This window comes from Oryzias melastigma, linkage group LG11 (assembly GCF_002922805.2).
Source record: "Oryzias melastigma strain HK-1 linkage group LG11, ASM292280v2, whole genome shotgun sequence".
Lineage (NCBI taxonomy): Eukaryota > Metazoa > Chordata > Actinopteri > Beloniformes > Adrianichthyidae > Oryzias > Oryzias melastigma.
Genome location: NC_050522.1, coordinates 26,187,710 through 26,204,110, shown reverse-complemented (window position 1 = coordinate 26,204,110; position 16,401 = coordinate 26,187,710). Strand labels below are relative to the sequence as shown.

At 43.0% G+C, this 16,401-nt stretch overlaps 2 protein-coding genes across 4 annotated transcripts in view; one reads left to right on the top strand and one right to left on the bottom strand.

Moving 5' to 3' along the window:
* Positions 1-467: 467 nt before the first annotated feature.
* clk2a (CDC-like kinase 2a) lies at positions 468-13,618 on the top strand. Of its 2 annotated transcripts, none has more exons than XM_024298513.2 (16): positions 468-662; positions 3,084-3,271; positions 3,359-3,632; positions 4,451-4,541; positions 5,109-5,175; positions 6,113-6,229; positions 6,321-6,487; positions 6,597-6,691; positions 6,779-6,908; positions 7,199-7,281; positions 8,772-8,851; positions 8,936-9,026; positions 9,108-11,630; positions 11,706-11,965; positions 13,135-13,222; positions 13,297-13,618. In XM_024298513.2, the coding sequence occupies exons 2-13, from the start codon at positions 3,084-3,086 to the stop codon at positions 9,294-9,296; spliced, it is 1,572 nt and encodes a 523-aa protein (XP_024154281.1). In that variant the 5' UTR covers positions 468-662; the 3' UTR covers positions 9,297-11,630; positions 11,706-11,965; positions 13,135-13,222; positions 13,297-13,618. The 2 variants fall into 2 exon arrangements, with proteins under 2 accessions (XP_024154281.1, XP_024154280.1); XM_024298512.2 differs by having other exon boundaries at positions 8,936-9,035.
* Positions 13,619-13,641: 23 nt separating this feature from the next.
* Positions 13,642-16,401, bottom strand: part of dnajc8 (DnaJ (Hsp40) homolog, subfamily C, member 8) — a 4,882-nt gene continuing 2,122 nt past the window's right edge. Inside the window, exons 3-9 of one of the 2 annotated variants that reach the window (XM_024298515.2) lie at positions 16,304-16,360; positions 16,167-16,233; positions 16,003-16,097; positions 15,839-15,910; positions 15,663-15,754; positions 15,522-15,597; positions 13,642-14,010 (exon numbers count right to left, since the gene is read on the bottom strand). In XM_024298515.2, the coding sequence (XP_024154283.1) occupies positions 13,888-14,010; positions 15,522-15,597; positions 15,663-15,754; positions 15,839-15,910; positions 16,003-16,097; positions 16,167-16,233; positions 16,304-16,360 (582 nt within the window). In that variant the 3' untranslated portion in view covers positions 13,642-13,887. The remainder of the gene's footprint in view (positions 14,011-15,521; positions 15,598-15,662; positions 15,755-15,838; positions 15,911-16,002; positions 16,098-16,166; positions 16,234-16,303; positions 16,361-16,401) is intronic. The other variant, XM_024298514.2, reaches the window with a different exon arrangement.

The window sequence follows — 16,401 nt, the reverse complement described above, 5'->3', positions numbered from 1 at the left end:
TACTTCATGATGTTTTTTTTTTGCCTGGAAAAAATAAATTACTTAGAAATTTGATCCATGGATTTGATTAAATCAAATTTTAACTCAGTAAACCTTAGAACAAAATTCGTTTGGGCTTTTAAAGTTCATTAAATATTTTTTTTATTATTTTGTTTATTTTTGTGTAGCAGAAATAAAAGGCTAGCAAAAATAAATAATAAAATATGAGTAAAAAAACTGTAGTCAAATGTGAAACCCATTAGATACTACATCAAGATACAAATGTATTTCAGTAATAAAAAAACGATAATCAATTTAAATGTAGGACTATTTGTTTTCTATTGAATTGAATTTTACTGCGAACTTTCTTACCTGTAAAGTTAATCCAAATCCCCATTTGGGATCGCAGTGGGAGTTAATCTCAGATTAGAAAGGACTCGGTGGGCCACAGTTCCCTGAAATGTAGTTGAAGTATTTCTGAAAGAGGAGACGTCCTCGTCCTCGCGCGCGGAGGAGGCGGAGCCAGAGGAGGCGGGGCCAGCGGCAGCAGCTTGAAGCAGAACCTGCGGGCCTCAGGCGGACAAGACCAACGGAGCGCCAGGCTAGCAAGAATTTAGCCGAGAAATAGCATCGCCACCACGGATTTTTTATGGGATAAACGCACGGGGCTCGCTGCTAAAACGGTAAATCTTTTTCTGTTGTTCTTTCATGTCCTTATTCACAAGTTTGACGGCAGTTTCTACATTAGCTTGCTGTTTTGGAGCCAATACATCCAGCTAAGCTAAGATGGCGGTCTAGTTATTTACATTAGCAAGATGCTAGCGTTAGCATTAGCTTACAGCTAAACATCGATCTCCTGAATTTCTATCGAGCGCTGTTTTTTAGTGTCATTTAACACCATGTTTGAGCGCAGCGGTTACTTAAGTCGATCTTAACGTTTTTAAAAGTAATAAATGTAATCGCTGTTTCACGAACATCAAAGGATTTTGTCGTCTTACAGAAGAAGCTTTGATTAGCAAATGTTCTAACATGATGGAAATGCTGTTCAAATGCGGGCACAGATCACATTATTCTAATAATGTGCGGATCTTTAGGATGGACCGGTGTGTTTTATGAGGTGGTTTAACCGGCTTTCTAACATCGATAATAGTCTGTTATAGTGGGGTTGCTCGGAGTGGAAGGAGGCGGTGCCGCGGGGTTGCAGTATTCCCTTCTCCGGGGTCGCAGTCTCGCTCCTCTGGGGTTGCAGTCTCACTCTTCTGGGGTTACAGTCTCACTCTTCTGGGTTTACAGTCTCACTCTTCTGGGTTTACAGTCCCACTCCTCTGGGGTTACAGTCTCACTCCTCTGGGGTTTACAGTCTCACTCTTCTGGGGTTACAGTCTCACTCTTCTGGGGTTACAGTCTCACTCCTCTGGGTTGACAGTCCCACTCCTCTGGGGTTGACAGTCCCACTCCTCAGGGGTTACAGTCCCACTCCTCTGGGGTTACAGTCTCACTCTTCTGGGGTTACAGTCTCACTCTTCTGGGGTTACAGTCTCACTCCTCTGGGGTTACAGTCTCACTCCTCTGGGGTTACAGTCTCACTCCTCTGGGGTTTACAGTCTCACTCCTCTGGGGTTTACAGTCTCACTCTTCTGTGGTTGCATTCTTAGTCCAATGGGGTTTGCAGTAGGGGTGTAACGGATCACAAAACTCTCAGTTCAGATCATTTTTCAGATGAGTAAAAGTTTTTTAAAGCTTTGAAACATATATATTTGAGAAAACATATATATGGTACTTCAAGGCATAAATACACACTCACACATCTTTGAACATAAACAGAAATGTAAAAACATGTAGTGTCTAATTACATTTACATGTTTTGGGACCAAATCTACAGAAACTGACAGTAAAGAAGGCATAATATCCATTTTTTCCCCCCTTGGACTCCCCACCCCCAATGACCAAATTAAATCTTAAATGATAAAGTTTTGATCCGGCGTACACCTGTGGTCCAAACCGTGACTAGGTATTCGTACTTATCTGTTACACCTCTAGTTTGCAGTCTCACTCCTCCGGGGTCTCGGAGACATATCTTTATGGTCTCAATGCAACCCCTTCAAAGGAAGCTGTTCCAACTCGTTACACTCCAGTTAAACTGCATTTTTGGGATTCCTCATGAAGCTATTACTCTAATTATTCATCTGTTCCCACAATCCAGGAGCAGATGTCTTAAAATGACTAGAAAATAGGGCTGCCACGATCAGTCGACTAATCGGTGACTATTAAATTAGTCGTTACTTCATATTATATAGAGTCAGAGTGCAGTAAAGTTGAACAAAGTTGAATTGTGAGCGTTCAGCACCAAAAAATTTACTTTTTTATATTTGAGTCAGTGAGACCAAAACAATATCTTTTAGAAAAAGAGTTCCTTAAAACCTCATTTGATTAAATCAGGTTTTATTCCCAGAAACTAATGGACAGAAGCTGCACGATTCATTAAAGGATGAACAAACTATCATCTTTATTGTTGTATAGTGTGATTGCTTAATCAGCATTCACACTATAGTGATTCTCCTGCTCCTTTCTGTACATTTTTCAGCATGTAAGAACTCAATCACACTTTCAGTGTTATATTTCAGTTTACCTTTTGTTTTTAGCATTATGCTAGCTGTTTTTGGCTAACTTGGACATATTTCCAGTTTTTTTTTAGCTAATTTGTAGTTAAGCTAACATTTTAGCATTATGCTAGCTATTTTTGGCTAATTTAGACATGTTTCCAATATATTGGCTAATTTGGCATTTAGCTAATATGTTAGCAAGCTTTCAGCTTCAGCATTTTCAGCTGCTCTAGCGTCTTTAGTGGCCACATTCAGCTTACAGCATTCACACTAGCGTTAACACTAGTAATGCTATATATCTAGTTTTTAGTTAGTTTAAAGCTAATGATGGTTAAGATGTGTTTTACATCCCCTTTGCGCATGACCCGATTAGTCGACTAATTGAAAAAGGTAATCAGTGATAATCGTTTGTGGCAGCCCTACTTGAAAAATAGAAAAGTGTTTTGTGAAGATGTTGTTTTTTCTGTGCATTTATGTGTTTCGTTCTTCTCATTCTTGCAGATGCCTTACACAAGACGGTATTCGTCTTCTGACAGAGACAGTCGAACCAGCTACCCAGACCGCTACAGAGACCGAGGACGGAGACAACGGTACAGAAGATCACCCACCTACTCGTCCAGCAGTGACCGGGAGCGTGACAGAAGGGGGCGGGGACACAGACCCAACGGAAGCTATGGGAGAACCAGAAGGTTGGTCTAGAGCTGCCATTGTTGTTCGTTTTTTGCAAAAAATTAAAAAGAATCTGAGTTTTTGTTTTTTCTCACCTTCTTGTACAGTCGCAGCTACGACAATCGCTCCATGGAGCACCGACCGTACGACCGACGATACTGTGAAGGATACAGACGCCTCGACCCAAACCGAGATCAAGACCGGGACCGGGAGCCCCACGGTGCGGCCGAGAGCTATTATCCACGGGAATTCTCTCCGAACCTGTACGACTACCGGCGCGGCCGAGAGAAAGAGCGGGAGCGGTCCTACCAGAGAAAAGGCAGCAGGCGTAAGCACAAACGAAGGCGGCGTAAAACCAGGTCCTATAGCCAATCCTCCTCGGTGAGTACGACCACGTCTGAGACGACGCTTTAACGCTTTCCTCCTCTTCTCCTCTTCAGCCTCTGGTCTCCTCCTTTGCTCTATCTCTTTCTCTAACCATTCTTTTTTACAGCTTGTGGAATTGGTAAGTAGTATATTTTATGATTTGATTTTGTTGTATTGTTTTGCGGTTATCAGGGCATTTTCATTTTTTTTTTTTTTGCAACAACGTTTTAATTATTCTTTAAATTTGAGATATTTCTAAACTTCTGACATTACTTTGTGATCCATGTTTGTTTTTAAGAGGTGGACAAAAGTTGCAAAGAAAAACTGAAAATGTTCTTTTAACAGCATCATGAAATTGGCCTTTTTTATCTGTATTTCCTCTGTTTTCTATTTTAAACCACTCCTTGACGGTAGTTAAATGAGGCTAAAATGGATGCAGTTCATTCTGCTTGAGCAGGACTCATTCAGTAACTGTTTTCTTCCAGTCTGAAAAGTTTTTGTTTGGATAAATGCCTGTTTTTGTTGGTTTGAGATGCCAGATGCTTCTTTGTTTGTGAGCAGTCATGGTTTTGAAGGGAAAGGGGGGAGAGGAGCAGAGGACAACCAGTGATGTTTTCCTTTCCTTGCACTATATCGTTATATATTTCCTTCACGTGCTGTCATGCGTGAATCGCCCCATGACCACGAAACCCACCTACTACTACCACCACCGCCACCCTCCTCCTCCCTCCTCATCCACCTGTGCCGCCCGATGCCGCGGCGGCCACTGAACCCCCGCGTCCCCCCCACGGTCGTGTTGTGACCTGCTGATGGCGGTCTGGGTGTGAAAACAGCGGAGCAACAGCCGGACGCGGGCACTGAGTGTGAGGGACGACGAGGAAGGGCACCTGATCTGTCGGAGTGGGGACGTCCTGCAAGAGAGATGTACTCACTGCCACTACTCTATCGTAACCCTTCTCCATATGAGTATTACAGCATAGAGCATTTACACGACACGGGCGTGCCTGATGATGATGATGATGATGATGATGATGCCTCGCTAGAATGCTCTTCGCTCTAGCTGATTATTTTCTTTCCCCCCACTTATGCTGTGGAGCATTTCCGTTTCACAGGTTCCCTAAACTTCTAGTTTTAGTTGTGAAGCTCAGAGCTTCTCCTTATCAGATCAGCTGTCTGATGTTTGCAGGACATTCACACCGTTAGACGCGCACATACACTCCATGTAAAGTTTCCATCACACATTTGAACTCATTTAGGTTCAGACTTCCTCAGAGCCACACAGGGATCCAAATTAGTCCCATTTGCCTCTTTTATTGGCTGCACTGATAAGTTTTTCGGATCAGAACGTTTTAGAACCAGTAGGCAGCGGTCTTCAAGCAGGGATGGCGCCTGTCTGTCTTCACGCCGTCGCTTCAGGCCCTCTAATGCCCCTCTTCTTCTTCTTCTGCCCCGCTTGCCCCTCTTCTCCCCGTCTCTCATGTGGTGTTGCAGATGAGATCGTCAGCACTTTGGGGGAGGGAACGTTCGGGAGGGTGATGAAATGCGTCGACCATCGAAGGTGAGCGTCCGCTCCACCGAACCGCCTCCTTTTTCCACAGTCGCCATTTTTACAGCTGTGATTGAAGACATAAACGTCTGGAGTGAATCTGTTTGTTTTTGTAAAGATAAACTACAACATGTGATAACGTCACGGCCCGGGGGCCGGATCCGGCCCTCCGGATAATTCTATCAGATCATTTTAATTTATCCTTATTAATGACCCGATGTTATCGTGCGCTTATTCTTAACTTGTATAATTTTAACAAAATATATTTTTATGAAGAGTAAAATATTTAAAATTATTTAAGGTTTAAGTTGATTTATTCTGGAATAATATTTCCTGCTTGTCTTTATTCATATTTATTTTTAAGTTTCAAAAATATAGTTTTAGAGTGTTCAATAAATGTTTATCCTGTCCGCAACAGGATGCACAAAGTTGCGCTGAAATCTGTCAAACGTTTTGAACGTTTTATGTGGGGCCCAGCAGGCTCCACCCACTTCTATTGAAGTTGATTGCTCAGTTTTTAGCTTGGACTTTAGAAAAGATATTGTGGAAGTATCGGAGCCAGAATAGTTTTTCATTCATTTTGTAATAATTTTAAATGAAGATATGAATCTCATTTAGTTAAAAATGTTCAATAGTTCTAAAGATATTAAATCTAAAGTCAGTAAACGTTCTCACATGACTATCACCTGCATTTATTAGATAATAGTTATTTTCTAGGTAATAGTTACGCTATTTTCACTTTGTTAAAGTTACGTCACAGTTCTCTGTTATATGGTGAAATAATGGGGAAACTTGAATTTCTTGATTGTATTCTGTTCATTTTAAATGTGTTACCAAAGCATTGGATTGGGAATCCAAATCCAAGGACTGAATCAGATCCAGTGGACGTCCTAGTGGAGTCCCTTTGTCCAGGTCTCATTGCTTTTATTTGATTGGTCTGTTCTCACAGGGGAGGAGTCAGCGTCGCTCTGAAAATTATCAAGAATGTAGAGAAATATAAGGAAGCGGCTCGTCTGGAGATCAACGTGTTGGAGAAGATCAACGAAAAAGATCCGGATAACAAATTGTGAGTTCTGATCTGTAGATGAAGGGTTGGTGTCAGATTGATCACATGATCGTCTCCAGCAGACCTGACGTTGTTGTTGTTTACTCCCCAGCTTGTGCGTACAGATGTACGACTGGTTCGACTATCACGGCCACATGTGTCTGTCCTTCGAGCTGCTGGCTCTCAGCACCTTTGACTTCCTGAAGGAGAACAACTACCTGCCCTACTCCATCGGTCAAGTCAGACACATGGCCTACCAGATCTGCCTCGCTGTGAAGTGTGAGTGAAACTTCTGATGAGAACAGAGTTCAAGGGTGTTCCTGTTAGACTTCCTCTAACCACAGGGGGCGCTGTGGGTCTAAACGAAGCGTTTTTGTTCTCCTGACAGTTCTCCATGACAGTAAGCTGACGCACACGGACCTGAAGCCGGAGAACATCCTGTTTGTGAACTCTGACTTCACCATGTCCTACAACGTGGAGAAGGTGAGACGTCAGTGACTCGTTCTTCCTGCAGGGGGCAGCGTTTACGTTCAGACGCTTTGACGTGACAAACTTCTGTCGGTTCTGCAGAAACGGGAAGAGCGGACCGTGAAGAACACGTCCGTCCGAGTGGTGGACTTCGGCAGCGCCACGTTTGACCACGAGCACCACAGCACCATCGTGTCCACGCGGCATTACCGAGCTCCTGAAGTCATTCTAGGTGAGAGTCCAGTTTTTCATTTATATAAAAACAGATTTATGTCTTCTAGTGTTTCAAACTGATCCTTTAAGAAAAGCTGCAGGAAACGATCAGTTTGTTCTGAAGCAACATTGATCATTTATGCTAACTTGAAGGAAGCTTCAGACTTTTGGGTGTTATTTAAAAAAACTAAAAGTTTACATTTTCAGCTGAGTTCTCAACTGCAGCTCAGACACGTAGTTGAGCTTTTTTAAGGTTTGTTTCTGAAAACATTTTTCTCATTTCACGAGCCCCGACTCTTTCTGCTGCAGAGCTGGGCTGGAGTCACCCGTGTGACGTGTGGAGCATCGGCTGCATCCTGTTCGAGTACTACTTAGGCTTCACTCTGTTTCAGGTACGACACCTTTCAGGTAAACCGTACGACTGGGTTATCCTCAAGAGAAATGTACAGAAATACACGTTTAACTTTGGATTTAGAAATTCACACGTTTGAATGAGGATCTTCCTGGTTTGATCAGAGATTTAAACAGATTTCTGCCAAGGGAGCGTCCACAAAGTGCAAAGAAGGAAAGAATTCATTTAATAAACTCTCCAAACTACTATAAGAAATAAAAGCTTACGTTTAAATGAGCTGGTCACAAACACTCTATTTATGCTACATCCATGATTTTGACAGAAGGTCATCATTAACTTTATGAATTCTTAACATAGACCTGAATCACATGACTGATCATAAATGTTCAATAGTTCTGAAGATCCTGAAGCTGCAGTCACCAAACTGTCTCTCAGTCACCAAACTGTCTCTCAGTCACCAAACTGTCTCTCAGTCACCAAACTGTCTCTCTGTCACCAAACTGTCTCTCTGTCACCAAACTGTCTCTCAGTCACCAAACTGTCTCTCAGTCACCAAACTGTCTCTCCGTCACCAAACTCTCTCATCATCACATATTTAACTAGTTCAAAGTTTACTAGTTTTTCTAGTTTTATGTACTATGTTTGCATTTCTATTCAAATTCTCTGAATATTTTATCCCATAGTAGTTGTTTGGCTTTAAACATGTTTTGTAAAATTCTACGATTTGCTGGAATAATTTAACCTTTAAAACTGTTTTTATCCAATATGTGGTAAATATTTACTTCTAACAATACTTTTTTAAACATATATTTTTACTCTTTTTATTGCACAATGATTTTACAGTAAACCAAAACTGTACAAATAACACAAGTTAGTCGTCATTTTTGTCTTTTTTTGTGGAAAATTAACAAAGATTTAAAAGTAACTTTGTTTTACAACAAAAATCAGATGTTTATCAATAAAAAAATATATAAGTCTTAGAAAAAAAAATCAAATTTAAAGTCAAAACAACTTCTTTTGTACATTGTTCCAGTATTAAAGATCCTTTCTTCTTCTGTTTCAAATTCTTGATTTAAACTAGTTTTCTCAAACTTATCCAATCTATCAAATATTGAATAAATCCCTCACATTTCTTCATTTACTCGACATCCTGCTGGCTCACGAACAGACGGCGTCATAAACGCTCATCCAAACTGAGAAACGTTCATTCTCCCATGTGGTGAATTAACGCCGGTTTGTATTTATTTACATTTATTTTCCTGAAGTACCATCGGTTTGGTCTTTTGTGCTGTGAAAATGATTCTACTCATACGTCACAACCAAACCCAAGAGCCTGATGGGACAAAGTTGAAATGGTTTAACTTTGGTCGTAGAGCCTGGAAACTGAAGAGTAAATGAGAGTTTGAACACTGAAGCTTAAACACAAACATCAACATGGACTTTACTGAGGAGAGGTGGAGGAAGCATCACAGGAAGATGTTGTTCCAGAGAGTTTTCATCCAATCCCGACCTGCTGTCTTCACGTTTTAGACCCACGACAACCGAGAGCATCTGGCCATGATGGAGAGAATCCTGGGCCCGGTTCCCTCCCGGATGATCCGCAAGACTCGGTAGGAGAACCGTAGAAGAAGAAGTGAGGTTCCTCGGGGAGAGAAGGGCTGATCCGTGATTCTGTTTTGACCCGTCGTCTGTAGGAAGCAGAAGTATTTCTACCGCGGGCGTCTGGACTGGGATGAGAGTTCGTCTGCAGGGAAATACGTCCGAGAGAACTGCAAACCCTTACGGGTAAGTGAAGTAAGAACTCCTCCACCGAGCGACGCCGTTTGTTCTGATCCAGAGCCAACGCTAACCTCCCGGTCCCTCCAGCGGTACCTGCTGTCGGAGGCGGAGGAGCACCACCAGCTGTTCGACCTGATCGAGAGCATGCTGGAGTACGAGCCCGGCCGGAGGCTGACGCTGGCCGACTCCCTCAAACACCCCTTCTTTGAGAGCGGGGGGGTGGGGGACGCCGCCGCCTGCAAGTCCTGGGACAGCAACCGCGACATCAGCCGGTGACCCCCCGGACGGAGGAAAGCGGAGCCTGAAAGGAAGTTCACGACCGTCTCATCTGTTCCCTCTTCATCCGTGGACCGACTGAACTCTGACATCGGCGCCGGAGCGGGCGGCGCCTCACCTGGAGCCGGCCCTGCAGCCCCGTCTTCCTTTGGACCTTCCTCCTCCCCGAGTGAGAGCGAGAAGACCAGGTTAGGAAGAAAAACCGTCTTCCAGGACTATGAAATCATCACAGAACATTTTAAAGGCCACGCCCCCGACCGTCTGCTGGTGAGATGATTGGCTCTCTGCCTGCAGGAGCCCGGCGTCTTGATAAATGTTTTGTTTCTGAAGGTGTATTCAGAGGTGGGAGGAGGAGCTGCGTTCTGATTGGTCTGTTCTTCTGGGATCTTCTCAGTCCCACATTTAACCTCTTCCTGGTTTGACATGAAGTTTGTGTTCAGGTGAACCACAGCTCCCCCTGCTGGTATTTATTTCTCCTCCTTTAGGTCACGGTGCCCTCTTCTCATTCTGTACATTATTTTTGTTGTTTTTGTAAGAAATTCAGAGCGTATAGGATTGTATATATGTACCATTGTGTAGAATTAAAGTCTTCTTGCCTAAAGGCCGCTGGAGCTGCTGGTGGCGCTTTGGGCCTTTGCTCGTTCACCCGGTGTCCCGGTTTGTAAAAAAAAAGCAAAAAAATTTATTTTAAATGACAGGAAAGTGGAAGAAAACAGTTCAGTTCATCTGAGTTCATACATCACTAAAGACACCTTTGATATCAGAGTTCTGATCCGATAGTTCTGTCCTGGACTGAAGGATTATGGGATTCTTTTTGCCGTCGCTACAAACTCAAAAAATCACCCAAATTCCCCCATTTCCTCAAATTTGACCAAAAAGTAAAAAAAAAGTCGTAAATAATCCAAAGTGGGTGTCAGGATGAAGTCATGAAATCATCATGGGATCTGTTGACCTTTGACCTCAGGAAGGATCTGCCATCTTCATTTTTTTCACAAAACAAAATCTTCTTTAGTTGCAGCTGAAAATTTCAGCTCCTTTCAGGATTCTGATCATTGTGTTTCAGCTCCTCCTCATCGTTATGAAGCTTTCGGGAAATCCATTTTAGTTTGTAGATTTTTAGCGTGGCGAGCTCGCCAAAGTAGCGTTCCTCTGTTGCTCCAACAATTTTTACCAGAATATCGTGAAAATCCAACAATGATATGACCATAGATATAACTATATAACAGATATGAAATAAAATATTTTAAAAAAGCAGGAATGTGCGCAAAGTTAACAAAATCCTCCGTTGCTATGGAAATCCAAACGTACTTTTGCAGATTCTTCCAAAAATGTAGATCTGTTCGTCACCTCTAGACGACCAAAAAATAAAATGGTTGCTATGGAGATAAACCAACAGAAAAGCCACCATGTAGGAAAGTGTAAATGTATCTGTTGATGTTGTTTGGATCTAAAGTGAGTCTTTGTCAGAAGCACATTCGACCTCCTCTTAAAGCCGCCGTCGTCTTTCCGTCTTCAGACTTGGGGGCCGGATCTCCCGACGGCGTTCCGGAGACGTGCTGGAATGATCTGCAGCAGCAGGTGTGCAGCGTGCGCGGTCGTGCACGCTCCTCCATCTGCTGCAGTGGCTGCTGACGCTTTATTTAGCCGCTCGTGTTGATTTTCTGTCAGAGTTTCCGAACGTCTCGTTTCTTCTCTGCTCCACCTCCCTGATCTCCCTGATCACAGTTTGTGTTTAAACACTGAACTTCACTAAAACGTCTCAAAGACTGGATCACAGATCAACATTGAATCTGAGAATAGCACCAATCTATTAATAGAGCAAACTGCATCATCTAGTAAATCAGGAAATCCTGAAACTTCTAATTAAGGAAGATGTTTCTAAGTTCTCCTGATCTGATCCAGGACCATGTTTTCCTGAATGAACGTTTCATTCATCCGAGTGACGCCAGTCAATGAAAACTTCCCGAGGGCCAAAAAAAACCCAAATCCAAATCCTGTGCGTCATCCGAGGCTTCATCTGTCACCAGATCCAGACGACAAACCGGGTCTGGTTTCACTTCAAGTCACTGAAATATGAACCAAAAACGTCCATCTCAGAGTGATTTCTTCTCCTTCAATTCATCTTTGGTCCCTAAAATCTGTGTTTCAAACCAAATGTTTACGTGAAACAGTTTACAGGTGCACACTTGTTTGGTTCTTAATGGGATGAAGGACATGTGTGTTGGAGTAATCCCGCCTTAAGACCAGCGGGGTCAGCATTTAATCCCTGTAGGAGCAGACCGGTACAGCAGACGTCGGGTTATGAACGGAGTCTGAGGAGAAGCGTCCACACAGGTCAGTCCTGCTGCGCTTCAACCTCAAGTTCTTTAACACCTCCTGCCATTGATTCATTTGCTTTTATTTCAACAGATAAAAACCTTAAACGGACCAGAACCAGCCAGCAGGATGGACTCCTTCATGTCTCTGGGCTCTCTCAAGCAGTTCACCAGCTGCATGTCGGGGAAGAGCGCCTCGTCCCAGAGAGGAGGCAAACGGAGCCAGTCGGTCCGCCGGAGCAGCTTCAGCCGCAGGAAGAGCGTCGGCATCGGCCGGAGGAGGAGCCTCCCCGGCAGCCAGAAAGTCCCGGACTCCTGGCTGAGGGTTTACCAGGAGGAACTGAAGAAGGAGAGGTGAGAAAACACCACGACGCCGGGATGTTCACGCTTTCATCTCCGCCACAATCTCAGGAATAAACGTGTACACGCCTCGTATGTGATGGAAATGAATCTTAGACGGAGTGAAGGAAATTATGAAGAACTGAACGGAGAAAACTGATGACATCACAACAGAAGAAACAGTTAAAAAAAATCTTTTATAGACCTTAAAAAACAAAACCACTCGTGTTGGGGATATCCAAAGGATTTATTATGGGATGGCCACAGGACCTTTGGCTTGGTGGCCATTTCGTGCCAAAGTGTGAAATTTATCGATTTATACATTTTTCCACAATAAATATCTCTAACCTCACCGTCAATCACTTATCCCGCAACCTTTTTTTTCCTTTCATATTTCAAATCTGGAGTAGAGTCCACCTCAATCTGTCCCGTTACCCTTTAGGTCTACAACCACAACAGAAGATTCATTGACCTTTGACCTCGGGAAGAGTCCGCCATCTTGAATTTCCAGAAAAATCCACTTTGAGCAAATAACTCCACCTTTTGATCCATCTCCTTTGAACTCCTTGAGCATCTGTAGGAAGCTACTTGGGGAAAAATATTGGAAATAGTTTTTGAGCAGCATTAGCATGGTGAGCTAGCGAAAGTAGCTTACCCGTGTTGCTCCGCTATTTTTTTATTTTATTAGATTATCGTGAAAATTTAGTACATGAATTGCTAGCTCAAGCTAAATAAATATTATATGGATGTGTTAAGAATAGGCGTGGTTAGCAAAAACTTCCGTTGCCAAGGAAATCCAAAAATGTACTTTGGAAGATTCTTCTAAAAATGACATCGACTTGTTCGTCTCCTCCAGGTGACCAAAAAATTAAATGGTTGCTATGGAAATAAACCAACAGAAAAGCCGCCATTTAACAAGTTATTTTTTTAATGAATTAGTGAATTAGGGGGGGAGGGGCGGTTACCATCGGCTCAGTCGGTGAGGGCGGGGGAGGGGCGCACCTGTGGACAATACAATGTTTATTATAACGATCAGCAGCTGCTGCTTCTCATGTTAAAAATGCCGTTGGACTCGTGACTTTTCCTCCTGCGGCGCCGTCCTGAGCTTTACAGGAGTCTTAGTGAGGATCAGAGGACTAAGCTCCTCGCCAACGTGCCACTCCTGACCGCCTCTCTGCTCACAGGAAACGCCAGCAGGCCAACCTGGCCAAGAAGAACGCCGAGAGGAGCGTGAGGAAGACTCACTTCCGGAGCCACCACTGCCTCCCCAAGGTGAGTGAATTCTCAGAGCGCTGCTCCGTCGCTGCCGCCGACCACCCGTTTACCGGCTGTCCCTTTGTCTCCAGCACACGGCGCCCGCCAGGAAACCAGCGGCGGCGAAAGATGAGTCTTTCTTCGGAGCATTTCAGGGCCTCACGCTGGACGGACTGATGGGGGGAACCGGAGCTCCCGCCGCCAGCAGCTCTGCTGCAGGAGATCCGTGCAAGGTCATGTGATCCGGGGTCATCCGGGTTCATCCGAGGACGAGAACTCTGGGAGTCTATGAACTGTAAAATAATATCCTTTTAGGGAAACCAGCAGGACTCTCATGGAGCTGAAGCTCTTTGCCAAACCTGCATGTTTCAGGATGTAGACGCTCAGGATTGTCAAAATAAAAGCTTCACTTTAGCATGTTTCTGAACTCACATGGAAACTTTGTAAGATAATGTTTTATTCAAATAAAAAAAAAAAAAAACATTTTGCGTCAGTGGAAGATGCTCCTGGTTCTCCCAGGAGGCGGGATGATCTGCTTCACAGGAATATATATACAAGGTCAAGTACAAAACTACTTTAGTGATGAGGACGCCGACGTTTGACCAACATGCTGCGTGACCACGACGGCCGACGACACCAGAACACACAGAACGGAGGGGGCGGGGTTACAATCAAGTCCAGCATCATTCCCGCTGCTCCATCTTGACTTTGGGCGGCTTCAGGAACGATCGGTTCTTTTTCTCTTTAGTCTTCTTGCCTTTGGCCTGGAAGGTCCTCCAACTGTCCACACGGCCGTCCCTGGATTCCTGAGACGAGAAGTCAAAGTCAGCTCACAGAAATCGGATTATTCTGACGTGATCACAGAAAATGAAGCCCTAAACCAAGTAGAATAATAATAATAAAAAAAAAACTTAATCTAGAGCAGAGGTTCCAAAGCCCTCATAAAAAAAAAAATTCTGTTCTGAAGAAAATTTTATTTTGAAAAACTACTGGATTCTGTCCACCACGTCGGACTTGGTCACATGTCAAATGAAGAACCCCAAACTAACGAAGTTAATAAAAACAAAGGTCTTCACAAAGTTTCTTCTGGCAGAAAATAGGAAAACGAGTTCTCAACTTCAAAATAAAAGAAATGTGGATCTAACATGAATTTTACAACAGTTTACAGTGACCGGTTCTCTAATGTTACTAGTACACTGCTAATAAAAGTGCATTTACTATTTATGGGTTTGTTTATTTTCTTATGTAAGACAAGTTTTTATGAAGGTATGATTTTATTTTGGAGCATGTATCTGCTACATGAGGCTGAAGTCAGTGTCTGATTTTTAGTCTGAAAGGAAATTTTTAAAGGAACATTTAGGAATTCTTCAGCTGTAAAGCTAAATTAGCTCGGCCCGTTAAAATAAAAGATTCTACCGAATGTATGTCTATATATATAAAAAAATATATATATATCTTTTTGCCTTGAAAGCTAATCTGAACATGGATCAAGTATCATTATTAAAATGGTTTTCTATGAAAAAAAATAATTTCATATTTATTGAATTTTTACAAACCAGAGACATCTACAAATCAAAATCTTTGTTTCTGAATCTAATCTGTGAAATATATACAGACATTTTCAATCTTTTTAAACTAAATTTCATTTTAATTTGAAAATTTGAATTTACAGAAACCAGAAGCTTAAAATTAATTTCAGTCAATAAAAATGTCAGACATTAAATTGTGGCCTGTAGAAAAACAGAAACCACCGATGAAGAGAATTTAATGACAAGTTCTGACTGTAGGGGGCGCCAAGTCAAGAGTTTTATTTAAAAACACCCGAATACAAGTTTGTCAAAGTCAAGGCCCTGTTTAGGCTATTTACATGTTAGCTGTTTTGGCTAACCCATTTAGCTAATATTTTAGCTGGCTTTCAGCTTCATCTTTTTCAGCTTTCAGCTTCATCTTTTTTAGCCATCAATTTCAGAATCTTCAGCTCAAAAAATCATCTTCCAGCATTCACTCTAGCATTATCACAGGTAATGCTGTATATCTAGTTCATAATTATGTTAAGTTACAGTTTTAAAAATGTAGTTTTAGAGTGTTCAGTGAATGTTTATCCTGTCCCAAACACGATAGGTCAAACAGCTTAAACATTTATTCTGTGTTTTTGGCCCCCTGTGATTGAGTTCGACCCCCGGGTCCTAAAGGGTTAAAACTTTGCACATTCATATATTTTCTAACCCAATCTTTGTCTCTTTTCGCTCATTTCCTCATCCCGACTCGTTCTCAGGTCACAGAAGACGGATTGTTTGAACAGAAAAGATGGTCAAACCTCAAAGTTTTTCTGCCACTCTCTGTCCCGCTTCGCCTTCTCCGCCGCTTCGATCTCCTCCTCTCGGGCTCTTTTGCTGTGGAGAATGAAGGATGAGCCGGTGGCGACGCCGCATCAGCGTTTGCTCTGAGCCACATTTACCGTTCGTGCATTTCCTTCGCCTCCCGCTCCTTCCTCTTGATCTCCAGCTCTGCAAACAGCTTCATGGTCTGCTTGTAAACGGCCTGCTTGAACTGGAGAGTGAAAGTACCCATAATTCAATGCTTCATGAGTGCCATCACAAGCAGACTTTCGTTTCTTCCAGCAGCTGCTGTTACCACTTCAGGGTCGTCCTCCTCCACATCCTGGGATTTCCCGTCTTTCTTCAGCTGTTTCTTCTTCTCCTTCACCTGTTTGATGACAGAAGCGTCACAACCGGGAGGTCCGTCTGACTCCAGTCAGATCCAGTCGGATCCAGTCAGATCCACCCAGACCAGCTCACCATATGCTCCACGTACTCCTTCCCAGCCTCGATCACGTCTAAAGCTCTTTTCTTCTGTTCAGGGTCCAGTAGCAGTTTGTAGGCTTTGTCCACAGCTGGAAAACAAACAGATTCTCGTCCAATAAAAGATGATTTTGAGCATAAGCACACAGGAAGAGGCTGACCTTCAAACGCCTTCTGTGCTCGCTCGGGATCATCCTGGTTCTTGTCAGGATGGACTAATATGGACAACTGTGGAACAGGAGAGAAACGTTAAAAAAAGAAAAAGAAACGAATTCAAAGGATGGAACGGGTTCCTTACTGCTCGGAACCTCTTCTTTAGTTCATCGTCTGTTGCCTCTGGATCGATCTGCAGCACCTGAAAACAAACAAACAAACAAACATAAGGGACCAAAAGAA